This window comes from Asparagus officinalis, chromosome 7 (assembly GCF_001876935.1).
Source record: "Asparagus officinalis chromosome 7, Aspof.V1, whole genome shotgun sequence".
NCBI lineage: Eukaryota > Viridiplantae > Streptophyta > Magnoliopsida > Asparagales > Asparagaceae > Asparagus > Asparagus officinalis.
The window spans coordinates 6,010,770-6,022,628 of NC_033800.1; the positions used below are offsets into that span (position 1 = coordinate 6,010,770).

Here is an 11,859-nt window from a genome sequence, read left to right on the forward strand (position 1 = left end):
CGCCACGGTGGCCGAGCATCCGGAGCTGGGGCCCATTGGGGATGCATTGGCGTCGACGCATAATGGAGTGGTGTCGTCAGTGCTGGTGATACAGCAGCATGATTTGGTTCACTCAGAGGAGACGCCGGCTGCTGTTGTTTATGATTGTGAGAATGTTGTTGTCGATGTTGGTGATGAAGGACGTGAAACTGATCAGCGATTGGATTAGGTTGTTATGGGGATGTAAATGGTTTATATATATGTATGTTCAAGGCGTAAGAACTGTTTATACAGTAGTCGGGATCCTATCAGAACCACCCCACATAGGGGCGGGATGATTTACAGCATAAATAGAGGGGCTATAATTTTCAGACTAACCCTCTCTAACTACATGTGAATGATATAAATCACCTCTTTTCTTTCCATAGCGTGTTCTGATAGAATCTTTAATCCTTGCTTATGTAAGTGATTTTGTACCTCGTCGTATGGGGCATTGCTGAAGTTACTTCTTGTTTTAGTCCCATAGAAATATACATTGCTCGGCCTGGCTAAGGTTGCCAACAAAAGAATTGCATATATCTTATAGCTTGTAAGCTGAAAGTTTCAGGTAGGGATGGCAAGCACAAATTAGTTTGGATCCGTCGCAATTGTTTATTTGGCTGTATAGTAGTTAATAAACCTCCTTTTGATTTATTATACTAATTCGGGCTTGGATGTAAACCGCAACGAGGAATTGAGTCCTGGACGAAGTTTATATCGCAACATCAATCGGAACCATTTCCTAACAGAAACCCAAACGATCTAATACACAGAAACAAGCGCCCGCAACTAAATGGACTGCAAACTAAAATTCTCAAAATTGACCTAAACCACTATGAACGCGGTTAAAAAAAGTACCCATGACTCTTCATATCCATCCAAACCCAAGTCAATAACAAGGGAATGTAAAAAAAGTACATATGGTAACCATTACCAGCAGCAGCAGACGCAGCAGCAACAACAATGTAAAAATTAAGTATAACATTTTTTTCAGAAAAGGGGGAAAACTAAAGTACAGTTCATTTTGTTCACGGTCACTACATATATAATGATATTATTGGGCAGTTGACCCCGTGTCCTCCTCAACGATAAAATACACACGCATCAAACATTGTCACAAGCAACCCCTATTTTCATATTTGTTAAAAGCAAAAAAAAGGGTACCTTGAATAAATATCAGAGGAAGCCACCATCAGTCCACAGAGAACCAGACCTCTGACCATTACCCTTATTTGCTGGGCTGTGATTATAGAAACCATTATCATCATCATCCTTACCATCATCCCATCCGGCCCAGTCATCACCATTTTGATTACCTTTCTTGCTAGTTTCTTCCTTGTGATTCTTGTTGTCGTCCCAATCGTCCCAAGAGCTATTGGAATTGTAATTCCTGCTTGAATTATCCGAGTTCTTGCTCCCCTGACCAAAATCTTGACAGTAGCCATTTTTAGAGGTGTTGTTTTGTTGTTGCCAATTGTCTTGTTTCCAACCGTCAAACCCTCCTCCTCCCTCTTTGGTGAACTCCTCGACCTTCTGTGATGCAATTGCCATGACGCCTTTCATGATACCCCAGGTTTTTTGCCCAATTTCGGTTGTTTTTGTTGCAACCACGCTCACTGTTTCGTTCACCTTTTGATCGTATCCGCCCTCTCTAACCTGTAGAATACGGGAAGGTGCAATTTTCATATATATCCAGATCAGAAGGGAGGGGGGAAGAAGAAAAAGAAAAATTGGTAAAGCAAGATGCTTTAATGTGTAGTTTTGTAAAACCTACCCTCTATAATCAACTTAGGAGTCTTGAAGCCTTTGATGAGTAGTTTTGTAACTTGTCAAAATTCAGAACTAATTATCGTTATTTAACTTTACAAGCTAATGTAACTCTTCAAGGATTTCTGGAAGACATCTGAGTGACATGTATACATAGTTCCTCAAGAGGAATAACAGATTTACAGTGTAGTTTATAACTTCTACCCTCGATAAAAGTTCACCTTAATAAGCCGTATAAACTGGTGAAGACATAATATTATAACATAATTTATATTGAAAATCACGTTTAATTAATTATGTCAGTTACTTTTCACTCTTGGTGGCCTGAGAATCACAGATAATCAATATTCAGATGAAATTTCCAGAAGATGATTTTGAAACATATTAAACAATACATTAAGAGGAAGAAAACATAGATAGTCAATATGCAGAGGAAATTTCCAGAAGGTGATTTTAAAAAATATTAAACAATACATTAAGAGTAGGAAAACCTACTTTGGATGAGAGATCCTTTGTGCCTGCTTGAACAACACTAGCAGCGGACTGAGCAGCGGAAGCTGCAACAAGAGAGAGACGTCCAAAACCCTGAAAAAAAAATCAAATGATGCTCAGATGCCTAAAAATGCGTTATTAAGTTCTAGGAAATTGTATTATATAAGAATGGGATATTTTCATTAAAAATGTAAAAAGCAACAAAAATAAAGAAGTGAAGAAACATTCAGAATATATCACTACAAGGCAGCCACAGCCTGCAAACCTCAACGCTTGCGCCGACATCCACACCACCCCCCCCCAACACGCAAACACCCCACGAACCACACCAAACAACAAACACACCCCCACACACCCCCACCCACACCCATCATAGAAAGAAGCAGAATTAGGGCGGGTTGCACTTAATAAAGTTGCATAAACATCAATAAAAAAAGGATGTTCACTAAGCAAAAGAAAGAAGACAACAATAAAAGAAGAATACAAGCTGAAGACCATATGATGAGCCAGTTATGATGGTGAGAGTGGGATTGCAGTGAATGCACTAAGGATGTTGCATAAAAATTTAAAAAAGGATGCACTAAGCAATAGAAATAAGATGACAAGAATAAAAGAATGGTAAACAAATCTACAGCTTGAGAACAATCACATAATAGCAAAGCTTGCAAATATGAGATCAAGTTGAGGAATGAAAAATAACATATAGGAAACAGAACATACCTATAACATGATAACAAGAAGAATTCAAGCAGGAAACTTCAAGGAACTATAAAGAAAAGACTTTAAATAAAATGAACAATAAATGGATTTTGTGACAAAGATCATACAAACAAATCACAATGTTTCGAATAGAGTTTTTAATGTGTATCTAAGGCCCTAAGCAGAAGAAGAACAGAACATACCTATAACATGATAACAAGAAGAATTCAAGCAGGAAACTTCAAGGAACTATAAAGAAATGACTTTAAATAAAATGAACAATAAATGGATTTTGTGACAAAGATCATACAAACAAATCACAATGTTTTGAATAGAGTTTTTAATGTGTATCTAAGGCCCTAAGCAGAAGAAGAACCAAGTCTAAAAACACCTTACCAATTTGTTCTTCTATATCTTGATGATTGCCTTCAAATATGATACAAGCATGAGCGAGTAAGTTAATATTTTTTGTTCCTACTTCTACTTAATTGCATAAACGGAGTAGGATGGGAATAAGTTATAAATATTTACGTAACACCTTCCATGTTCAATACTTCTTAAATTACTAGTAAGTTTTGATCTTGATGAAATTATACAGCTTCATATTTGTTAAGGCTTTTAGTTTTACCAGCCTAAATGAGGTCCCACGTGATAGGTAAATATAGCCAATAGAACATTTCATGGAATATTTCCAAACAACCAGCAATAAAGTCGAGCTTGGCACCATAACCATTCGACATTTAATGTCATATACCCATGAACTCATTCATGGACCTATCTCATTCCTCCCACAAAATTTATAGAAAACAACAACTGTGTTGCCCACAACTCCTGCACCTTCTGTCTTTAGAATACTCTATCTAGTATACTAGTTCAAAATTCAAATTCAATCATTGCAATGGGCTTGTCCTGAAAAATCTGTAATAAGCTGCTATAATACAATAGTTAGTAGATAATGCCTCGCATAGTCACATGTAGTAGATGTACAAAGATTTATTTCTTCCATACAACAATAAGCATATCCCACAAGAAAACTCATTGCATAGACCTTTTAGATGATATCACTTTCATTGAACTTTTCAGGTAAATCAACCGAGTTATAACAGCCATCGCATAAAGAACAGCCACGAGAACGTCTTTATGAGTGTCTCTATATTTTAGCTCTATTGAAGGTCACTTCCTTTGTTAAATTAACAAATCCTGGTTACATAACCCCATCCATGTGCAGAGAGGCCTCTCATCATCTTATTTCATTAAATATTAAATATTATCATCTATTAGTCTCACTTCCCCCAACTACGAACTTATTAACCATACTTGTACATGTCCAAACCATCTTACTTAGAAACTATGAGGATAAGTGCATGGATGAGAAAGTTAGTTATTCTAGTACCATCAACAGAACTTTCAATCTTAGGGGCACTGCTAAAAGAAATAAGGTAGGACTATGCATTAAAGGTAAACGCAGGGTAGGATGGTATTTTAGTTTATTCACTAAAATAAATTCAATTGTCAAAACAAAAATGGTGATCAATCTTCATGCATTATTTGATGCTCATGCGCTCATGTGATGCATTTTTATAATCCATATCAACATAGATTTTTTTCATTAACCAATGATCAATCAGATATTACAAAGAAGTGTCACTCATTCAAAATATTACTTAGTAGACATCCTTGTGCAATGCAAAGGTAAGAGAAACCATGTTCTCCTAGTCCTTCCACCAATCTTCATAAGTATTAGCAACTAGTCGTCACTTAAATGTTGTTGCAATTTCCGCCAATTAACTAATTTTGAAATGGAAAAAGCAGTCTATTTTCATACAGTACTTCATGCTCAGTGCACATGTGATGACACATAACCCATACCAACATAGCTGATTCGTCGACTAACTGAATATTACAACAAAATGTCACTCGTTCAAAACATCATTAGCAATAGAGAAATAGGTGGATATCTTAGAGCCATGTAAAAGGTAAGAGAAAGTATCTCTTTTCCCTTCACCGATCTTCTGAATTGGCAGCTAGTAGACAGTGAGTTGCTTATAAATGTTTAACTGATTGAGTAGAAGTAGCAAATAATTTACCTGAGAAACAACTGACATCACATCCCCCTGCCCTTGCGAGTTATTTCTGGGTGCAGGTGTCGGTGATGATCCAAACCCCACGTATTTACCTCCTTGAGATGGTGGAAGCCCTTCAGGCCTCGAATCATTCTCTTGCATTTTTCTCGCAAAGAAGCTCTCCTTATTAGCAGCTGATACCTCATATTGCGATCTCGTATGAATATCTTCAGTTGATTTCGATCTCGATGGCTGCCCTCCTCTCATTCCACCTGCGTTTCCCGCTCTAAAATCCCCTGCTGATTGATTCCTCCTCATATCTGATGACCTGAAATCGTCGTCCCAATCATCCCATCCTCCATTACTCTTCACAGAACTCCCACCACTCTGGCCTGTCGGTGGCTTCCTAGCGTGGGACCCACCTCGGATGCTTTCTTTGACCACTGGTGGGTCTCTCCACTGCCGGCCTTCCGCCAACGCCTGCATAGAGAAATAAGTAAATAAATAACAGAATCTTGATCTTCATATCATACAATGGAACTCAATGCTGTAGCAATTTTCAATAAAACTACCGAAATGCACAATAAATGAGAACAAAAAATGTATCTTTTCAAGAAGATCCACGAATCTGCGTAACATGAAAGATCTTGATCATCTAAAATCAGTAGAGTTCCGTTTTATCAAGAATTAAATGGCCGCACAAATACAGAAGCATTTGGCAATCAGCGAAACAGATTATGTTAATCAAATCTGCACAATATTAACAAGTTGAGCATACAAAATCCAAAGAAAATCAATGAAAATAACAAGCATCTACCACTCGAAAATAAGCCTAATTTTTTTTTAAAAGAGAATCAACGAACCTGAATCCGATCCCGATACACCGAGGCAGCGTTAGTATTATACTTCTTAACAATCTCCGTCTCCTTCGAGATCCCATACTGCGCCAAGAACGCGTTGAGCTTATCGTTACCCCCAGCCTCCATCTTCTTCAACTGGATCTCGGACCACGAGTCCATGGTCACGGATCTAACGAAGCTGATGTGGACCCCTAGCCCTCGGTGCTTTCCGGAACATTCCAGGCACATGAAGACCCCGTACGAGACCGAAGCCCACTGAGGATTCTTCTGGCTGCAGTCGACGCAGGTTTTGTTGCCGGCGGCGGACTGGAGATCGCGGAGGCGGCGGGAGGCGGAGGGCGCCGCCATCGGGGATCTCAGATCTGGGGGATCCGATAGAAATTTCGCGGGATTTGAGGGGGGCGAAGTTGAGAAAAAGAGAGGGGAGGCTTCTCCTCTACTCTTTTTCTTTCTTCTCTGGAAACAGAGAAAGAAAGAGGGGAGAAAAGCGTTTTACTAGATTGAGGGCCGGGGTGTTGAGTGTAATTATCCCGGTTGTTTCGGGGTTTGTAGATAAAAATGGAAAACTGTCAGTAGAGGGGGTGAGATCTTGGGATTTATGCGGTAAAGGACGGATACCTTTTAGGAATTGACGGGGAAGGACGCATCGGACGCGGTCGGTGCGGGTAATAATTTGCGGACCGTGACTCGATGCACCCATCTGACTTGCGGCGAAAAAGGGCCAAACAATTTAAGGAATTATCTGCTGTACGTTCGATTGATCCAGCTAGATGTATATTCGATTGATTTGGTTATCAGATATCTATATAGAGCTTCATAATCCCCTACAATTTGTATTGCTACGTGCATGTTCTTATGTTTTTTTTTTTTTTACTTTTGACTAACTAAAAAAATAAATCCCTTTGTCAGTTTTAGATTCAATTTCTTTAACCAAATAATAGTTTCTTTTAATTACGTGTATATTTAAACATTCACGACCACCGCTGATGATCTAGAGGGTTGGGTGGGAGTTTATAATATGCCCTCACAATCTTGGGTTCAATTTCGAGTTGTTTTAACAAATAAAAAGTAAAAAAAAAATACTTCAACATTCATAATTTATAGATTATTTATTATTAATCAAATAAATATGCTATGATATTCAGCAAATATTTGAAAGTTTTTTTTGTCTAAATCCGAAGAAATTCAGAGAATGACTATTAGGATTAGAGAGCTTTAAACGTGTATTCATTTTCTTTTTTTTTCCCCTTGTAAGTTGTAACATTAAAGTTTTTGGTTTCAAAGTAGTAAGATGAAGCATGATCCAAGATCATTTAGGGGTTGTTTGGTTGTATGTTTTTAGGGGCTGTTTGGTTCAATAGAGGGTAGGAATAGGATTAGGAATCCTATTTTATTTATGGATTCCAACATAATCCATAAAATTTTTATAGACAAGTTTTGGTTTTATTGAATCCTATTTTTTGGCATTCTATTTTTGTTTCACCCAAAGGATTAGGAATCTCACTTTTATAGAATTGGTCCAATTCATAACACCATGTTTGCTTCAAAAAGACCCTTTTTTTTTGGAGTAGATACTGTAGCAACAGCTACAAACCCCTTTAACATTTAAAACCTACTGTAGCAACGGCTAGAAGCAACCAAAATTCATATTTTCTTGCTGGAATCACTGTAGCAACGGATATTTTAAGCTTCAAATTTCAGATTTCAAAAATCATAGTCAGAACACTGTAGCAACGGCTAGTAGAGGGCCAATGTGGCTATAAATTCACCTTGAGGCCTCACAATTAATCCAAACATTCTCATTTTCAGCATTTATAAAATTCCCATTGTCTTCAATTTGCTATCCCGACATGAAAATGATATCAGAAGAGTGCTGGCAGAGTTATGAAGTTTATTGCGACTGCCATCTCTGAACACCGATGAAAGTGTGCAAGAATGGTAAAAATAAGGGTAGGTGTTATTGGGGGTGTGCAAAATTCACAAATAAAGAATATAATTTTTTCGAATGGGCTGAAGAAATAGGAGAGTCATCAAGCAACCAAGGAAGCCAATATGTCAAAGAAAATAGGTACAGAGAAAAATATATTTTGCAATCAAAGAAGATGAAGAAAGAATTAAGGCTTGTCGAAAATCAACAACTAGTTTGGAAAATTTCTGTAATTTTCTTATCAATTTTTTGTGTTATTTTAATTATTACAAACTTCATGTCATGTACCTGTACTTGCAAAAACTACTGAGGATGTAATGAAAAATGTTGTTTGAACTGGGTACAAATTCTAATTGATATTGTATGGCTCAGTAATAGATCAACTTGTCATCATTGATTGCCCCACCTATAACTTACATGTTTATTACAGATTGCATTATAAGGATGAATTGCCTCGCCTAGACATTATCAATTCAATGTAGGCTGCAATCTCATCCCCTTTTGCCTCATCTGGATATAATAAACGATGTAAGTTAGATTGCATTCTCAGTAAACGTTGATCATCATCATTGCCACATATCAAGTGCAAGGAAAACCACAGGCAAGGCAAACCAAAACAGCAAGTAACCCACAGGCAAGGCAAACCAAAACAGCCAGTAACCCACAGGCATGGAAAACCAAAACAGCAACACAAAATGCAACCACGAGCTACTCATCAAGCATGTAACATAATAGCAGCAAACCCAGCAGATAGGGAGTAAACAAGCAACAAACCCACGCAGCAGCAGGAGCTGCACAAGCTCCCAATAACAGGCACAACCCCAACAAAGCTCAAAACAGTCAAGCAACAAAACCCCAGCAGCAGCATGAGCTGCACAAAGCTCAAAACAGTCAAGCAACAAACCCCAGCAGCAGCATGAGCTGCACAAGCTCCCAATAACAGGGCAAACCCCCACAAAGCTCAAAACAGTCAAGCAACAAACCCCAGCAGCAGCATGAGCTGCACAAATTGTTAGATAACAGGCACATCCCCAACAAAGCTCAAAACAGTCAAGCAACAAAACCCCAGCAGCAACATGAGCTGCACAAAGCTCAAAACAGTCAAGCAACAAAACCCCAGCAGCAGCATGAGCTGCACAAAGCTCAAATCAGTTCAGCATCAAACCCCAGCAGCAGCATGAGCTGCACAAAGCTCAAAACAGTCAAGCAACAAACCCCAGCAGCAGCATGAGCTGCACAAATTGTTAGATAACAGGCACATCCCTAACAAAGCTCAAAACAGTCAAGCAACAAAACCCCAGCAGCAGCATGAGCTGCACAAAGCTCAAAACAGTCAAGCAACAAAACCCCAGCAGCATGAGCTGCACAAAGCTCAAATCAGTTCAGCATCAAACCCCAGCAGCAGCATGAGCTGCACAAAGCTCAAAACAGTCAAGCAACAAACCCCCAACAGCAGCATGTGCTGTACAAAGCTCAAAACAGTCAAGCAACAAAACCCAGCAGCAGCATGAGCTACACAAGCTCAAATCAGTTCAGCATCAAACCCCAGCAGCAGCATGAGCTGCACAAAGCTCAAAACAATCAAGCAACAAACCCCAGCAGCAGCAGGAGCTGCACAAGCTCCTAATAACAGCCACAAACCCAAGAAATCAAGGAGCTACACAAGCTCAAAACAATCCCACATAAACCACGTGTGACCATGGAGTAATAAACCAAGCAACAGAATGTAAAAGCCGACATCAGTAAACCCAAGCAACAAACCCATTTACCTGATATCAAAAGCAAAGACAAAATTCAAAGAACTCGTTGATCATTCCACGACCATACTTACCTGCAACAAAGATTGCAAATATACCAATTCATCAATCCCACAACGACATAGATGTTCTTCATAATGAAAATACATATTGCAACATTAATAGTTTGCAATTAACACAACAATATCCATTAAAATATAATCGAAACCCAACAAACTAGTTATCCGACCAACCTTGATCGTTAACTAATTTTGTGATGTACCTCTGCTGACCTTCCTTGGATTTTATAAAAAACCTCCTAGCTTCACGTTCATTGTCATATAAATGGTCTAAAACCCTATCGAGGAACTCCTCGGAATATTCAGACCTATGTTCCTTTAACGCTGTGGCCAACTGCTCAGTCCAGTGTATAACGTGTTGATTCCTCATTGACTGAGACATGGACTCAACAAAGGCACACATCATTTCCTCTTCACGATTAAATTTTCTGGTTTTTTTGTTAGATGATGAAGTCATGTTGTCTTTACTCTTAGTCTTATATGTAGTGGGTTGTGGTTGGTTAACAGTACCAGAACGTGGTTGGTTGCAAGCATCAGACTGTGGTTCATTTTCACTCTCCTCTAGAATCTCGCAATCATCATCGGGAATAGGTATGGACCTACTAGACCCAATGTTAGCGTACACGGGCCTAACAAAATCACCCTTGGCTTGATCATCACCCATGATAACTTGTGAATTTTTGAAGTGAGGAAGGTGTTTGTTTATGTACGCTTTGTACTTAGAATTGGATTTGTCCTGCAATAATAAATACTTATAAGTAGTGAATCAAATGTATTAAATTGAAGGTGACAATATAGATGCTGAATTTGTTATACCTGGGCCTAAGATTTCAAGGTTTCCTCATCCAATGTAATCATTTTACTTGTTTCATCCCACCCAGCACCACTTATATCAAGACAAGCTTTCATGTCATTGAATTTGTTCCTCAAACATTTCAAGTGGTTAATGACATGAAGGTGAGTGAAATCAGTCCTGAATTGCATGTTGATTTTCATGGCAGCCATTTTATAAGCTTCAGCCTTGAAGTTCTTGTCTGGCTTCATGCCATCCAATGCTAAATCTGCAAGATAAGGAATAAGCATATCATCGTGCTCTAGAAGCCAAAACTTATTAGCCACGCCTCTTGAGTTCAACCTGGCACACGGAACCTTTTTTATGGGCTAATCTTTTCCCTCTTTTCAATGGCGAAGTGTGCTCCGCACCATCAACGTCATGAATATCCTTTCCACCTGAATCACCAGTGTTCGATGAAAATTGATTAGGTCCACTACTTTGAGAACTGGCTGTGGAAAACATCAAACCTTGTGGACTGCCTAACAAGCTCATGTATGACATTGGCGGCTGTGTCATCCCACCATAATTACCATCCCATGGTGGGAGTGGTGAGAATGTATGCGGAGGTGAGGTGAATGGCTGTGGTCGAACAGACATGCAGTTCATGTTAATCCCTGATGTAGGATTTAGTATTGCATTCGAATGAGAAGGCACGCTTTGCTTATCTGCCGGATTGTTAGCCATACCTAATATATTTTGTAAGCATAGCCATATTAACAATAAAGAAATATAAAACAATATGGGATATGTATGCATTTATCAATGAATATATGAAACGATGATATTTCTGGTTCAAACAACATAAAAAAAGAGCAACCGATAAAAGTAGTAATGTTTTGGTACAAGTAAAAAAACAATAAACAATATCGATGCGAACAGTATTTTAAAATTCACCAAGTTATTACATAGCCATAGAACAGATGCTACACTAAGTTAAACCGCTCTCCATTGTGTTACCACCATTGTACTTTGCACAATAATCCACCCACATCACCCAAGCAATTTGATCTCGCATCTCCTTCCATTCATTTCTAACATCTCGATCCTCTCTTTGTGTCCTACTTTGAGTATAGTCCACCACATTTGAATCGTCTTCATTTGTCTCTTCCCCAGTATCTTCATCAATTTCAACATTTTCATTAAAAATATCATCAGCCGGATCCTCCAAGGCAATAAAGTTGTGCAACACAGTACACGCTAGTACAATGTCCACTTGAGTAGGAAATGGATAATTCGGCATCGCGGAAAGAATTTTAAACCGATTCTTTAGTATCCTAAATGTGCATTCAATTTTTGATCTTAAAGATGAATGCCTTAAATTGAACAACTCCTTCCTATTCTTTGGTGTCCTACCGGTGTGCTCTTTTAAATGATATCGGACA

The 11,859-nt window shown here is 38.6% G+C and overlaps 2 protein-coding genes across 2 annotated transcripts in view; one reads left to right on the forward strand and one right to left on the reverse strand.

Moving 5' to 3' along the window:
- The window catches only part of LOC109850110 (cation/H(+) antiporter 20-like), a 23,381-nt gene extending 22,906 nt beyond the window's left edge, over positions 1-475 (forward strand). The window contains 1 exon segment of the mRNA XM_020420032.1: positions 1-475. This exon segment is cut by the window's left edge and continues 10 nt beyond it. Within this exon segment, the coding sequence (XP_020275621.1) occupies positions 1-208 (208 nt within the window). The 3' untranslated portion in view covers positions 209-475.
- LOC109848513 (ADP-ribosylation factor GTPase-activating protein AGD7) lies at positions 923-6,365 on the reverse strand. The gene is made up of 4 exons (XM_020418031.1): positions 5,903-6,365; positions 5,064-5,519; positions 2,281-2,370; positions 923-1,674 (listed from the first exon to the last, which is right to left on the reverse strand). The coding sequence occupies exons 1-4, from the start codon at positions 6,245-6,247 to the stop codon at positions 1,195-1,197; spliced, it is 1,371 nt and encodes a 456-aa protein (XP_020273620.1). The 5' UTR covers positions 6,248-6,365; the 3' UTR covers positions 923-1,194.